The sequence below is a fragment of the Zingiber officinale genome, chromosome 4B, assembly GCF_018446385.1.
Source record: "Zingiber officinale cultivar Zhangliang chromosome 4B, Zo_v1.1, whole genome shotgun sequence".
Taxonomy (NCBI): Eukaryota; Viridiplantae; Streptophyta; class Magnoliopsida; order Zingiberales; family Zingiberaceae; genus Zingiber; species Zingiber officinale.
In genome coordinates, this window is record NC_055993.1 from 97740455 (window position 1) to 97757243 (window position 16789).

General features: G+C 37.9%; 2 protein-coding genes across 5 annotated transcripts; both read left to right on the plus strand.

Annotated features, from left to right (window-relative positions):
• The first annotated feature begins 2022 nt into the window (after positions 1–2022).
• Positions 2023–16532, plus strand: LOC121978433. Its single transcript, XM_042530780.1, has 14 exons — positions 2023–2177; positions 3092–3289; positions 5159–5358; positions 5482–5618; positions 6523–6619; positions 6722–7231; positions 7350–7687; positions 7776–7967; positions 8854–8958; positions 9203–9751; positions 14828–14972; positions 15075–15584; positions 15703–16040; positions 16129–16532. Exons 3-14 carry the CDS (start codon positions 5202–5204, stop codon positions 16321–16323), a joined length of 3273 nt encoding a protein of 1090 aa, XP_042386714.1. The 5' UTR covers positions 2023–2177; positions 3092–3289; positions 5159–5201; the 3' UTR covers positions 16324–16532.
• On the plus strand, positions 8790–10185 carry LOC121975653 (PLASMODESMATA CALLOSE-BINDING PROTEIN 3-like). 4 transcript variants are annotated; one of them, XM_042527431.1, is made up of 5 exons: positions 8790–9156; positions 9228–9644; positions 9721–9751; positions 9831–10036; positions 10115–10185. In XM_042527431.1, the coding sequence occupies exons 1-4, from the start codon at positions 9099–9101 to the stop codon at positions 10006–10008; spliced, it is 684 nt and encodes a 227-aa protein (XP_042383365.1). In that variant the 5' UTR covers positions 8790–9098; the 3' UTR covers positions 10009–10036; positions 10115–10185. The 4 variants fall into 4 exon arrangements, with proteins under 4 accessions (XP_042383365.1, XP_042383364.1, XP_042383366.1 ...); XM_042527430.1 differs by having other exon boundaries at positions 10134–10185; XM_042527432.1 differs by having other exon boundaries at positions 10141–10185.
• Positions 16533–16789: the final 257 nt, after the last annotated feature.

Below are 16789 nucleotides of genomic sequence, written 5' to 3' on the forward strand. Positions count from 1 at the left end.
ACCTTGGACGAGTGGGAGATGTAGAAAATGGGAACATGGGCATGCTCACGTCACATTACCTTGCGACAAAATATCTCTTTTACCCCTAAGATAATTCCCATTATAAAAGGAGCATCCAAGGGTGAGAAGAGAGGTTTAAAACGTGAGAGATATTCGATACGTGAGATTCATTTTCACTGTGGAAGGAGAAACATCCAAGCAACAGGGATTTAGTTTGTGGATCTTACGAGAAGGTTCCTGCTGGTAATCTTCTTATTGACAGTAAGAATACCTCTTATCTTTCTTTGCCGCAATGAGGTATGCTTAATTTGTTTTGTACAATTCTATTATAATTCCTACACCCTGGTTATGGTGCAATGACAAAAAGTTCAAGCAATTTCCCAATCACCCACAGTTCGAATCTTAGTTATGACGCACTGCACAACATTTTTCTTTAGTGGAAAGAAAATTCTAGGATGTTGGCTACTGGGCGAGAAGCCGCTCATGCTTCTAGACTTGCCTAGTGGTCATTCTGTGGAGTCGGACGGTCTACCTCAGAACTAGTTGGGTTGAAGACCCAAACTCTTGAATTATCCAAAAAAAAAAAAAAAAGAGTCAAGGTTAATAGTGTCTAAAGCCCTTGGGATATGATGTGAAGGTAATAAGCATGACATGCTCCCTAAACAACTAGAGTTCGAATCTTACAAAGGGCATATTATACCTAGGAAGTTCGAAATACTTATGATGTTGGGTCATCCATTAGGACTCATCTATGCTTCCAAAATTATCCTACTAGTTAGTGGGAAATTTTTATAGGGCTGGGACAATCACCTCTAAGATTAGTCGGATCGTAAGAGTTGGATACTTAGATTATCAAAATAAAAAGTGATAAAAAAAATTACCTCATACCATGGCAAAACGGTAAGGTGCACAAGTAGTTTTCTAAGCACTCACGATTCATATCTCATCTAGGACACACACTCACAATTTGAATCTCAACTACAATGCATTGCATACCCACAATTTGAATCCCAGGTACAAAGAATTATAAGACATCTTCTAGTAAAATGAAAAATATGGGATGTTAACCACTGAGCGAGGAGTGGCTCGTGCTTTTGAATTTATCTGGTGGTTGTTGGTTTGTGGGATCAGGTCATTCATCTCCGGACTGGTTAAACTGAAGGTCCGTATATTTAGATTAATAATAATAATAATAATAATAATAATAATAATAATAATAAATCGTAAAAAGAAAATATTGGGATGTCTAGCTATCAATTTAGTTCTATCTAATGCTCTTTTATCACGTAAAACTGGGAAGATGATTAATTTTAATATATTTTAGTTGAGTACTACGAATGCTAAACTTTCCTTCGGTCAAATAGAACTTTTGGGATGAAATTATATATTCCAAATTAATCTCCAATGTTTATTTGCTAAATCAATTTAGTTTATTCATTTGGGATAATAATATAGCTTTACTTATTCATTTTGATTTTATTTATTATGTTAATAAAAACTTTATTAATAAATATCGTTCACTAAATATTATTGATGAACAACTCCTAATTTATATTCATGAATATTAATAATTAATACAATATATTCAAAATTATCTATTTAATTTAATAAATTATTAAAATTTATTTATTTATTGAATTATCATAAATAAATTTTTACCGCGTCAAACAACAAATTCACTCGAGATTCATTTACAGATGGGCAGCGAGTAGCACCGCATGGGCCCTCTGCATCTTCGAATTGGCTTCGACATTCGACGCGTGTCTACCGGGAGCGCGATCCCCAGAAATGGCCACTTGTCGTCGCGTCATCAGGCACTGCGCCACGGAACACCCACCCCGGATCGCGTGCGCGCGGCGGCGAGGCCTGGTTAGTCGGATTTCCAGCTCGCGCGCTCGCACGTGCCGAGCGACACGCTGCTGAGTCGGACCGCAGCAGTCCACGCGTCGCCGACGTAGCGGCTGGGTTGAACGGGCCATGCCGCATCCTGTCCGTCCATTGCTGGTCCCCGGATCGTATCGCCGACGTTCCATTTAGCGGAGGAGAGACGATCGTCTCCAGCCCCGCTTCTTCTTTTCACTCGCCTCTCAATTTCTCCTCTCCTCTCTCTCTCTCTCCGATTCCGGCCTCCTCGAGGGGTAGAGAGAGTGAGGGCGGGCGACGAGCTGGGAACTTTGGTGAGTGTTATCTCTCCCTGCCTCTTCTAATCTTTCTTTCTCGTTCCCCTCTTCCGGTGGCTCTAATTCATCCGCGGTATGCTTGTTTTTGCTGCTCCCAGATCCACTTTTTCGGAAGTTTAAGTTTCTGTATGGATTTATCTGGCGATTTGTTCTTCTGTAACATATCTGGCGGAATTTGACTCCGACTTGTGTAATGCTATCCTGGGCACTGTGTTATTGCAAGTGCGACCGCGTCAAACTCTCTTGATGTCTTCAGTCTTGTTGTAGAGAAATTAGCTTGATTTGCTGTGACTAAATTTTATGTCTTTCTTATATCAGTCTCCTGGGGATGTTCTTTCCCCCACTCTGTCGACCGGTTTTGGTGTCCAAATTGGGCTTTGGTTCTGCTTCTTGATATTAACTCTAATTTTTAGGGTTTAACCTAACTTTTAGATTGTTTTTCCTTTATTTTGTATGGCAATTTGTTATATTTTGGTTTCCGTAGTCAGTGATTAATTTCGTTAAAAAGTAATTCAGAACTTTGTACTGCGGTAGTGAATCCTTGTTATCTGATTTAACTTGTTGGAAGTTGTATTTAATATCTTGTTGTGGAAGCTAAGAACTAAACCATATAATTCTGAATAGTGAGCGTGCTCCCTTGAGTTACTACACTGATTGGGACACCAATATCAGCATTGCTTGTGTGCTTTTGAGATGCTTTTATCTTGTAAGCATGAGTTTTACAAAGCATACTTGCATATAATGGCAACTTGGAAACTACAAGATAACTCTTTTGTGTTTCAAGATATACACAAGATCTTTTTTTGTTTGAAAAACACATAGCTTTCCTTTTTTGTTTTAGCTACATGCAGATGTCATTGGTTTTATATTGATTAGTCTTCTTAACTAACACATTGTAGCCATGATTCCAGGTAAATATCCAGACCAAAAGGAAAGGTTTATTGAGAGGAGAGCAGCATGACACAAGGCGATCATCACATCTTTCTTCTTGTCTAAAGACGGATAACTTCCGACTGGCATTGATTTTTGTTGTATGTACAATTAGAATAACTGGAGCTCCTTCCTTTGGCATTTTAGCTGCCATGCCATTGTTCTGGGGTTAAATCAAGGTAAGCTAATCTTGATTTATTGGAAACATAGTCCTAGATCTTCATTATGTATAATTTTTCTGATTTTAGTGGTTGGCTGAGGTCATCTCTACTATTTTCCATGCAAGTTCATGTACGAGGATAAGACTTTTAAGTGTTATATAAATTTACAAACTATATTTAACTTTTTATTTCTTTGTTGCAACAAAGTTAATGTTAGAATTTTTTATTTCCTCATGTTATTAATTGATAAAATGTGTTCGTGTTTTTGAAAATGAAGAAAAAGGATGAATAAATGGTTAGTTCAACTATATTAAGAAGGATCAATTTGTCACAGGAAAGAAATTGCAAAAAAAAAAAAATGCAAATAGTCAGGAGGTCTCTTTTTAATTTCCTGCAGTATCAACCCAGAACAGAGATCTCTATTCAACGTTTTCTGCAGAATATGGCAAAGATGGACTAGCAATCGCAGGTAGTCAATTCAATGAGGAGGTTTAACTCTAGGCATCCAGCAGTAGGTCTGATGCCAGAGATGTAGGAAATCAGTAGGCTGAGGAAGTTTTGCATGAAAAAGGATCTCATTTCTTGCTTTCCAGATAACGAATATCCTGCGGGCCGGGGTATAAAAGTACTAGAAATCCATCAGATTTTTTCAGAAAATGATTCTAACCTGTCACTCCAGACATCAGCCGAGATTGGAAATTTCTGTGCAAGTGAAAGCAGGCTAACAATTGTGCCCACCCGCTCTTGGCAGTGTTGCAATGTAAAAATGGATGTGTTGAGGTCTCTTCATGTGTGGCTGCAGCAAAGATGCTCTGCACACAGTTTGGGATGGCACCTGTTGTTTAGCTTTTTCTGAAGCACAAAGAAGTGAGAATGTGGACATTGCATATGAATGCCAATGATATTGTAGAGAAAACTGATCTGGAAAAACTGTGCCCATCAGAGTAGGCTGAAAAAAATAGAGAACCATTCTGTGCCTCTCCAAAGCACTGATATGGAAAAGGCTCATCAGGAATCTGTGGTGTGGGCACAAATCCTAAAGCCTAGAAAACTCCATCAGAAGTCTATAAGAAAATCCTGATAGGAAACTGCTAAATACACAAGTTAGAAAACAGGCTACAGAAGGTTTGTTCGGTATGTATGCCACTGACCATGACAAAAGAAAACTTGGTTGGAATTCACCACAGTTTCTGTGATGCTTAGGACACAAAAATGTGTGCTTCGAAAATACAAGTGATGTGCCATCAAACTCCATGATATCTGGACTCCAATGGCCTCCTTTAGATAATGCTATGAAAGTACTTGCACTCATGTTCCTTCCTCTCCCAAATTTGTATCCCTGTTTCATCTGTTATGTCCTGAGCTCTTGCATCTCAGAGACCACTAAACGACTATTTATGAGATGCACATTTACCAAATATCAGATTCTTAGAGTCTTCTCTGGATCTTTATCTGTGCCATCCTTGATGATGCCTAACTGACACAGTATATCACAGAACTCTTCTTGGACATTATCTTGGTTTGGGATGGTTCACTTGGATCTAGCAAAATTAGCATATCTTCAACTGAAATCATGCTGCATTGTCCACATATAGTTGCTTTATTGACTCTGATTGAAAATTCAAAGATGAAAGTGGTTGCTTTTTTTTAGATCGTGTATAAAATTTCCTAATTGCGTAGCTTTATTTTTTGTTTCTTATCTTGTATTATCTTGCGTATAAAAACCATGAAATATATATAAGACCAGTTGGGTACATCTTCCATTGCAAATGTAACTTATCAATGTTCTATCCTGATTTAATTGTCGGTTAGTCTTATTCACATATTGACGTGCTCATGCATATTGTTTATCATTTTCCCTAATAAATCATGCCTTTCTGCTTGTAGTTTATGTTCATCAAGTTGAACTCGGGTAGACACTGTAGCTCAAATGCCAGGATTGAGCATGAAGAGAAAATCAAATGAGGGATGCCTAAGATTGCACAGTGTTCATGCTCGTCAAAGATTAACCAGGAGATCAGAAAAATTCTCTTCTCAGATCAATACAGAGGTGGAAATTTCTGATCAATGTCACCAAATTGATGATGGTGAGTTTTGTTACAATTGGCTTGGGAAGTCTTTTCTTCTTCCTTTTGTGTCTCCCTACTTTTCTTCTTCTCCCTTTTGAGTCTCCCTGCTCACACTTTAATTTGATTTCTTTAATGCTACAGGACAGTATTCAAAAGAAATTATTACCAGTGCTGCTGAGTCAGGTTCTCTGTCAAGGACAACAGAATCAGATGGAGCATCCACTCTATTTCTGAACTGGTCCTCATTATCACCTGATGTTTTGTCCATTGAAACATTGGTATCTATTTTCTTTTCCAAAACTATAATATGTATTGAACCCTTACGATAATCAGCTACACTTTTTTTTTCTCTAGCTCAAGCAATGCTTTGCTCTATCTGATTTTTTAGCTAACTGTCAACTTTATCATGTGAATTGCCACCTGCATAACCTTTTTCACCAGCATATATATTGCTGGCAACTTCTCTTTAATTTTTTTTTAATAAAAAAAGAAATCATACACAACCATAAGGGTGTTAGGTTCTTAGTTTATACTCTTGAGAAGGGTGCATGTGTTGATTGAGGGAAATGGGTAGTCTAGTTTCCATGATATTCTTAGAGCATAAATTAGTTGCCGACAGAGAAAATATGTTGGAATTGTCTACAGCAATCAGATATGCACAGAAACTCTTGTTATAATAAGTTTGACCAGAAATATATTCAAGGTTTCCCAAATGATTATGTAGTTAGTCGGTTCCAGTTAACTTATATGAAAATCTGATTTCCTCTTTGGTTTATGAAGAGTTAGTGACTGAAAAACACAAATTAAACTGTTTTTCAATGAAAATATGCACCTCCATTACCATCTTTGGCTTCTCTAAAATTTGTATGCAAATCAGAATAAAAGAATGAAAAGAAAATTGTAGATCACAAGGGAACAGGCAGGCTTCTCATAATCTGTCATCCAATGAAAACAAAACAATCTACAGCCAATAAGTTCTAATTTTCTGGTACTTATTTTATTCAGATAAAAGTTCAATAGCTATGAGAATTTAGAAAAAAAAGAAAATAAATAAATATCTAGATGTTTTTCAGTTCATATGCTGGTTAAGATACTGCTATAATGCTATTGTTGCTTGTTTATATGCTACTTTGAATTAGCTTATTGTTATTTTGTCTTGTTATTATTTACATACACATGCAGGGTTCACTAACAACATTCTTGACGTCTGAAGAGGAAACAATTTTTTCACCCAATTTTGAGGATGGTGATTCTCAGCTAGCTAATCATGGTGATGGAGGTTATAGACTCTTCTTCGTTTTTGGCTACTCCAAATGACTCTAGTTTTATGGATATTCAATTTCTTTGAGTTAGAGGACTAAGTTTTTTTTATCAATTGCAGTTAAAGATGGAACTTCTGAATTGCCTAATTTGGTTACTGATGAAGGGGATAATGGAATCACTGGCCTGACTGATTATGAAGCTTGCAGTTTGTTGGATATCTGCTTCTCAGATAGTGTTCCTTCTTTACCATTTCATAGTTGTATGGGATTTCCTGATGTTTCTTTCCATCATTGTGAACTCACTAACTCTGACATACTTATTGATGTGGCGGAGAAGTATGTGCTGCTGCCATTCCCTGAGAAGATAATGGAAACCAGTGGCATTCACAGCAATGAATCAATCGAAGAAATCATGTTGAACTCAGATGATGCATGCTTTTACATAGCAACTCATCAAGAATTCGACATGAATTGTCAATCTGGTGATTTGCGAGAAACCGAATGCTTCAATCCCCAGTTAGATTTCAGATTCTCGCATCATATTCAAGCAATTCCATCTGGTTGTCCTTTACTCCCCGAGATTGAAACACAGGAAAGGAAACCCATAACTCTTGTGCTTGATTTAGATGGTAGGTACTAAATTTTTTCCATCCTTCCTCAGATATTGTTACTATCCTCTGAGAATATTATCAAATCATGTGTCTGGTTTTCTCTTCATAATGTCTAAGACTGATCTATTATTTGCAGAAACTTTGGTACATTCTTCGCTAGAGCACTGCGATGATGTAGATTTCACTTTTTCAGTTTTCTTTAACATGAAGAAGCAAACTGTATATGTAAAGAGACGGCCTTTCCTGCAGATGTTCCTCGAGAGAGTGGCACAAATGTTTGAAATTGTTATTTTCACAGCTAGCCTAAGCATCTATGCTGCACAATTACTCGACATACTGGATCCAGAGCAAAGAATAATTTCTAGGCGCATCTATCGTGAATCTTGTATATTTTCAGATGGTTGCTATACAAAAGACCTAACTATCTTGGGGGTTGACCTAGCCAAAGTTGTCATCATAGACAATACTCCACAGGTAGATTTCCTTCTCTCTATCACAAGGACCCAAAATATAGCCTTCAAACAACCTTGAGTCTGACAGTTGTTTTGCTTTAAAATTTCAGGTTTTCCATTTGCAAGTTAATAATGGCATTCCAATTAAAAGTTGGTTTGACGATCCATCTGACCTCGCTTTGGTTCAATTGCTTCCTTTTCTCGAGTCCCTGGTTGATGCTGATGATGTTCGTCCAATCATCGCAAAGAAGTTTGGTAATAAACTGCCGCCTGCTTTTTTCTTGGGGACGCCATTATCTCCTTGAATTCATCATATCATCTTACTGGCTCTCTTTCTATAGAATGCCAATTTATCCAGATCGTTTTCTTTGCTTTTTTAGATTTGATCCTATTCTCAGGCTCAACTACAAACAAAATTGTATCTAATTCATTCCCTTGAGCTGTATATTCCATTCGGACGCCGTTGTAGACTTAGCATTTTGTGAAAGGAAATAAAAAGTGTTTGTTTATACCATTCACTTGTTCCTGCCATAATCATTACTTGCATTGCCGAACTTGTTTAATGTATCATGAATGCCAATAACCAATATCTAATGATTGCTAACTAGATTCCCCATTCTCTACCTCTGAAAAGTCCATGTCCAAGTCTATTTATCAGACACGCAATTAGATTTAGGATAAATAGTTGTTTTCTGAAACTACTTCCTATCAGTGCTATCCTGTGCTTTGTCCTACGGGATGATGACACAGTTGGTTCAGATAAGAGTGTGTTGTCAAAGACCTAAGATTGATTCCTAATGAATGTGAAATACTTTGTTGGTTGCCTCAACCTCTCTTTATATATACAACTATTGTTGGGCAAAGTCCTCTTTGACTTGCTTCCCTTCCAGACAACGGCAAGCTGCCTTAGAGGGGCCGTGAGTTGACGGTTTATCTTTTTATTGTCTATTATAACTTGCGATTTTAAAAACACTTTTTAGACAACGGCAGGCCGTCTTAGAGGGGCCCGTGAGTTGGTGGTTTTATCTTTTTATTTTATTGTCTATTATAACTTGTGATTTTAAAAACACTCTTTGGAAGCACTACCACAGATAGTCTCAAACAGAGACCAACTGAGAGTCAGTGAGAATCCAGAAAGGGAGCATCCAAACACCAGCTTTCACAACATGATTTAGTCTCATGCAACAGCAAAAGGACCACCATAAAGTAGAGGTTCCACCACCACCATCACCTCCCCCCGCTTTCCTCATCATCACAGCCATCACTGCTGTTCCAACACAAGACTGCAACACAGTGAATTCTCCAACATTTCCTTCCATTCTTCTCCACCTCTCAAGTTTCCTCTTATTCTCCTCAGCCTCGCCAAGGAACCTCTGATTCCTTTTCCGGCAGCTTAAGTGCTGATTGCCTGAGCCAAGATAATTAACAGGGTGATGGGCGCGAGGCGCATCCAGTGTTTGATCTTCCTGCTGGGATTCCTCTGCTGCTCCGGTTAGTCTTTTAGTTCGAGCTCCTCATTTTGTCACTTCTTAACCAGCAGCAAGCTCTGCAATCCATGGCAGCACTTGAAGAACACGCGTCGCTGCAGTCCGCAAACGCCATGCCTGAAATGGACGTCATCACGCCAATCGCCACAGTTCCAGTGGTCAACCCCACCGCCACCACGACCACCACCCCTGTCTACAATCCCTTTCCGACGATGACTCCGTACTCGACTCCAGCTTCCTCCTCGTCGTCGGGGCAAAGCTGGTGCGTGGCGAGCCAAACTGCATCCCAGGCCTCGTTGCAGGTCGCCCTGGATTACGCCTGCGGATATGGTGGTGCCGATTGCTCTTCCATTCAAAAAGGTGGCGGATGCTTCGACCCTGATACCATGCGCGACCACGCTTCCTATGCATTCAACGATTACTACCAGAGGAAACCCAACCCGACGAGCTGCGATTTCGCAGGAACTGCCATCATCACCAGCGTCGATCCCAGTAAGTTGCCCAAATACTCGCAACAAACAAGTTCTTCATCTCGCCGATTCTTTAATTATCTTTCTCAATCTGACAGGTACTTCGACATGCCATTATCAATCAACGAGGTAAGTTCAAGTCCGCCGCTTCGTATGCAATGACAGTTTAAGAAAAAGGAGTTGACTTTGCCGCTGTTTGCATTTACAGCACAAGCTCTTCTGTTCTCAACACAAGATATCCTTATGGATCAAACGTTTATGGATCATCTGTTCCTCCAACTACAAGTAGCTCCATCTCGATCTCAAACGGCAGATCATTACTTCACATCTCCCTGATCTTTATCACACTGTCACTCAACTCTTTTGCTGAGCAAGGAATTCAATAGAGTCGACCATGCAGAGGAAGTTTCGTAGGTTATAATTTACTTTTTTATTATGTTAAAATAAATACACCATCCTTTTGTCAGTTTTCCCCCTTCTTTGAATGAGCAGTATTGTGAATCTTCTTCAGTAACCAGGAAGCTGTACAAAGTTACCGACTGATAAAGTTTTCAGGAAGGAAAGAATATAATCTAGATTGCAAAAGATATGAAAGGTAAAGTTAAAATGCATCACATGAGGTTGTAGCCTCCTAAAAGAGCTTTTGTGAGAGACAATCTACTGACTAGCGGGGAAAAAAAAGGAGACAGTCAACTTTTCTAGTCTGCAGTGTGTGGCAGATGTGGCAAAAGGAATTGATTGAGCAAAAAACAAGAAGAAAACATTAGGAATGATCAAGACTAACTGATTTACAATGAGGTGAAGTTGAGTTACAAAGTTGATGTCTACGAGTCACTGCACGAGCGCTCTAAGAATTCGAAGAAAAAGCTAACCTAATCTTAGTGAAAGATAATCTTTCGCCCCTCTAATGTTATTCTTTCGACTACCTCGGCAACCTGAACCTGGTCCACGCGCAGAGCATCTTAGTGCTGATGGATGCCTTTGCTGGGCTGAAGGTGAAGGAGATCAAGAAATGTTCTCCATGTTCAGTTTTTACGCCACCAACTTCGTCACCGACTGAGAACAATGTTAAGTTGAGATTGTAAACTGATGTAAATTACTGAAACATCTGCCATTCTACTATTTTCAACTTTGATGTTATCTTATCCCATGTTGTATTAGAGTGAATCGTATATTTTACCTAATACTTGTACTTCTACCTTCTCCTTAAATATATTTTGTTTCCCATCCTTTAACTTCCACCACTTAATTATAGGAATTGTATATATTCTCTTTCTATGGATACTATGTTTGAGGCGTATATCCAACACTACTACCCTATGTTGGGTAGTTAAGCTTTCTCCAGGGATGACTTTGCAATCTTTATAAATCTTTCTATCCTTCTTCCTAACCATAAGAAAGTCAATTTGCGATTTATTATTCCCACTTTTGAATGTGACTAAATGTTCTTCTCTTTTCTTAAAAAAATATATTAACTAATATAAGGTCATATGCTATCGCAAAATCTAATATAATTTTCCTTTCCTCATTGTTCGTTCCAAACCCATAACTCCCATGTACTCTCTCATATTCTTCATTTTTCACTCCGACATACCCATTTAGATCACCTCCTATTAAAATCATTTCACTTCGTGAAATATTTTGTAATATTTCATAACCAGAGAGAACAACTTTTGTTAAATAAGAGTTCAATGTTGCACAGAAAAGCCATCTAACACATCACTAACCATTAGAACACGCGCTCCAACTCTAAAGACGCACAGCCCTCAGCCTCTTAGGCATATGTCTGGGATCAACCTACTTGAGCCCTCTAAAAAACTTTGAAAACTTAGGAGACGGCTTAGTAGCCTTGTTGCCAGATTTGGCTTGCTGGTTGCGATTGTGTGGTGGTCTGAGAACCATTGAGATTCAGTTCGGTAGGATTCTGTAAATGTTCTCTTTGCAAGCCTCCTTGGGAGAGGTACATGTTTGAGTACCCGAAACTGCGGAGCTGTGATGGCTGATAGAACCTGACGAAAGCTACTTTGCTGATTCTGACCTTGATAATCACGGAGAGTGCTTGGGGGAAGGGGTGGCGTCGTTCTTGAACCAGCTCCATAGATCCACATGGAGGGATCCTCATTTTGCTGACAAGAATTACGAGTTCAGAGGCTATAGGTTCAAAATTTTATAATTATAAGAGGATAGCAAAGGCATTATTGTTACCTGCTGAAGGGATAAGAAATGACTCGCTTCTCTGTACTGCTGGCTCAGAGCTTCATTAATCCCAATCATCGTGTTAGAAGCAGTTGTGTGGGTGAGGTTCAAGCCTCCAGGAATGCTAGATGAGCTTCCGAACCCTCCATAATGAGATATGGCAGAAGCCTGGGGCAAACTTGGTGTGGGTAAGTTGCTTTCGTATTGAAGTTGCGAATACTTCATGCCGGCATTATGTAAGACAGCAGATGGATGGAATGGGCTGACCACATACAATGTTTGTTGTATCAGAGGCAAGTATGGGTAGCTCTGTGGTTGAATGGGATAGCTTAACAGATTAGCAAAATGCCCTAATGGAATAGCTGGCTGAGAGTAATGCGGAACAGGAAGGGCCTGAGGGAATGCAGAGCTTGTAAGCAGGGTGGTTGTAGGCAAGGATACAGGAGCCGATTGAGGATTCAGAAACATTGTGGGTTTCAAGACCTGAACAAAGCACAGGCCGCTTGTGTTACCCATCACGGAATTACAACATCAAAACTTAGATATCATATTTGAAACAAATTAACAAAGTTCTGCCTCCATAATATTAATTACGTACATATACACATACATGTATATATGTGTGTGTTTCGTGGATTCACAGTGAAGCAACAAAAAGATAATAGAAATTCCAAGTGAAATATACTACCTCGGGCATGGAAGAGGATGATCCACCGATAGATGACACTGTAGTGCCATACCTCGTCGATACATGCTGGTTTGCAAGCAGGGGAGACAACGGGTGATCAACGTCTTGAAGATGTGGAAAGCTTGTTGCTAACATGTTGTTTTGTAGAGAATTGGCTTGCTGCAAAAACACTTCATTAGACTACAAATATTTCTAGCAGGTAAACTAAGATTATTCAAATGACAATGCATTGACCAACGGTGCTTTGAATAATGTCAATGGAAAAGTATCTGATCTGAAAAACTTGAAGTAGTTGACATACAAGCCAATTTGAAGAGCCCTAGAAATCAGAGTCAGTGTATAATATAGCTTGAATAACCTTTTAATCGCCTTGTCATCAAACAAGACTCCCATATAGAATAATATTTTACCACTTGAAACATCTCTAGCTTGACAAGTTAAGCAATTGCACAAAAGTGGCAGTACAGCTCCTAAATCATATAGATTATGAAATTCATATCATTCAACTCTAATATAAGGTTATCCAAGTCCATCTCTAATTTCAAGGCATGTCATCTAAAAATAGCTTACACCAGGCAAAAACATTCCTCCTCCATGCTGAACAAGATATAAAGGTGGTTTGGAGCTAGTTCTCTTGGCAAACATCTCCTCTTACCCTAATTCCAGTAGTAGCCCCTCCCAGAAACTTCAAAATTATTCACAAAACTAGAAAAAAAAATATTTCTAATTTTCTTTTTCAAGAACCCTAGACAATCAGTAAGTTGCATATACTCAAGCCAAATAGCTGGTAAAAAATTGCACACTTCTCCCCATTTTAGCATTTCTTCGATGAAAATAAAACATCTGAGAACAAGCATAGATTTACATTTCATGTTGTACTAGTCAATACAAAAGAACCAGTAATATAATTATGCCAACAAGCCTAGAATGCACGCTTGTGCACTAGATATAGGTGATACAGAGTTCAATAAGAGCTATATATAGCATATAATGGATGATACAATACTACAACAACAACAACAAAGTATTATCCACTAGGTGGGGTCGGCTACAATGGATGATACAATATAATACAAAATTTGAATACCAGTAATATAATTATAACATCAAGCGTTGTGTACATATATGTGATAAGCATAAACAAGAATAAGAAATTGTCAAAGCCCAACACTATAATCTTAATACAAGATTATATAAACAAATAAGTATTTTTAAGAGTTGAGAGCATGACTGACTTAAGAATCAAGATATTATGTCTATAGGAACATATAAACTATAAATTCACACAAATATATATCTACATGATGAGATTGGTGCTGACTTGTTTGATATGAGTTAATGTTCACGTGGTACTGTTTCAGACTTGGACCAAGACAGGTATCCAAACTGAGATTTAAAACCTTGCTCTTAAGAAATGACCATTTCAAATATTTGTTCAATATATATTGTCCTTGCAAAAGATTCTTCAAAACAATGTTTTTTTTGGAGAGGTTTACAGACAGAAAATTCAACCCATCTATTTCAACTAAAAAACAATAACAACAACAACAACAACAACCAAGCCTTTTCCCACTAGGTGGGGTCGGCTGTATGAATCCTTTTACGCCATTGAGCTCTATCTTCTATTATATCATCATCTATATTTAAATAAATTTTATCTTGTTTTATTGTTATTAACCAAGTCTTTTTTGGTCTTTACTCTGGTCGTTACATCCTCATACATATCCTTAATTAGTTCAATATATGTTACGCTAACACCTCTCTTTTCTAAAATTCTCCATATAATTTCTCTTGGGACTCTATCATAAGATTTTTCTAAGTCAATGAATATCATGTGTAGATTTTGTTTTTGCTCCCGATATTTTTCAATTAATTGTCTAAGGAGATGTATACCTTCTATTTCAACTAAACATTTAGAAAATATAAGCATAGTAAATCATCTTCACAATAAAAAGTAACTTAAGTGTAAAGCAAAACAAGGAGTATTTGCCCACCATTAGACTTGAAAAAGGTGAAAGATTTTGTATTTGTGAATTCCCATGCAGATAGGTGTGAGCTGTAGCATTTGTCTGTGTGGAGCTTGGCAACCCATAACTGGAAAAACAGGCAGGCTTCTCATAATCTGTCATCCAATGAAAACAAAACAATCTACAGCCAATAAGTTCTAATTTTCTGGTACTTATTTTATTCAGATAAAAGTTCAATAGCTATGAGAATTTAGAAAAAAAAGAAAATAAATAAATATCTAGATGTTTTTCAGTTCATATGCTGGTTAAGATACTGCTATAATGCTATTGTTGCTTGTTTATATGCTACTTTGAATTAGCTTATTGTTATTTTGTCTTGTTATTATTTACATACACATGCAGGGTTCACTAACAACATTCTTGACGTCTGAAGAGGAAACAATTTTTTCACCCAATTTTGAGGATGGTGATTCTCAGCTAGCTAATCATGGTGATGGAGGTTATAGACTCTTCTTCGTTTTTGGCTACTCCAAATGACTCTAGTTTTATGGATATTCAATTTCTTTGAGTTAGAGGACTAAGTTTTTTTTATCAATTGCAGTTAAAGATGGAACTTCTGAATTGCCTAATTTGGTTACTGATGAAGGGGATAATGGAATCACTGGCCTGACTGATTATGAAGCTTGCAGTTTGTTGGATATCTGCTTCTCAGATAGTGTTCCTTCTTTACCATTTCATAGTTGTATGGGATTTCCTGATGTTTCTTTCCATCATTGTGAACTCACTAACTCTGACATACTTATTGATGTGGCGGAGAAGTATGTGCTGCTGCCATTCCCTGAGAAGATAATGGAAACCAGTGGCATTCACAGCAATGAATCAATCGAAGAAATCATGTTGAACTCAGATGATGCATGCTTTTACATAGCAACTCATCAAGAATTCGACATGAATTGTCAATCTGGTGATTTGCGAGAAACCGAATGCTTCAATCCCCAGTTAGATTTCAGATTCTCGCATCATATTCAAGCAATTCCATCTGGTTGTCCTTTACTCCCCGAGATTGAAACACAGGAAAGGAAACCCATAACTCTTGTGCTTGATTTAGATGGTAGGTACTAAATTTTTTCCATCCTTCCTCAGATATTGTTACTATCCTCTGAGAATATTATCAAATCATGTGTCTGGTTTTCTCTTCATAATGTCTAAGACTGATCTATTATTTGCAGAAACTTTGGTACATTCTTCGCTAGAGCACTGCGATGATGTAGATTTCACTTTTTCAGTTTTCTTTAACATGAAGAAGCAAACTGTATATGTAAAGAGACGGCCTTTCCTGCAGATGTTCCTCGAGAGAGTGGCACAAATGTTTGAAATTGTTATTTTCACAGCTAGCCTAAGCATCTATGCTGCACAATTACTCGACATACTGGATCCAGAGCAAAGAATAATTTCTAGGCGCATCTATCGTGAATCTTGTATATTTTCAGATGGTTGCTATACAAAAGACCTAACTATCTTGGGGGTTGACCTAGCCAAAGTTGTCATCATAGACAATACTCCACAGGTAGATTTCCTTCTCTCTATCACAAGGACCCAAAATATAGCCTTCAAACAACCTTGAGTCTGACAGTTGTTTTGCTTTAAAATTTCAGGTTTTCCATTTGCAAGTTAATAATGGCATTCCAATTAAAAGTTGGTTTGACGATCCATCTGACCTCGCTTTGGTTCAATTGCTTCCTTTTCTCGAGTCCCTGGTTGATGCTGATGATGTTCGTCCAATCATCGCAAAGAAGTTTGGTAATAAACTGCCGCCTGCTTTTTTCTTGGGGACGCCATTATCTCCTTGAATTCATCATATCATCTTACTGGCTCTCTTTCTATAGAATGCCAATTTATCCAGATCGTTTTCTTTGCTTTTTTAGATTTGATCCTATTCTCAGGCTCAACTACAAACAAAATTGTATCTAATTCATTCCCTTGAGCTGTATATTCCATTCGGACGCCGTTGTAGACTTAGCATTTTGTGAAAGGAAATAAAAAGTGTTTGTTTATACCATTCACTTGTTCCTGCCATAATCATTACTTGCATTGCCGAACTTGTTTAATGTATCATGAATGCCAATAACCAATATCTAATGATTGCTAACTAGATTCCCCATTCTCTACCTCTGAAAAGTCCATGTCCAAGTCTATTTATCAGACACGCAATTAGATTTAGGATAAATAGTTGTTTTCTGAAACTACTTCCTATCAGTGCTATCCTGTGCTTTGTCCTACGGGATGATGACACAGTTGGTTCAGATAAGAGTGTGT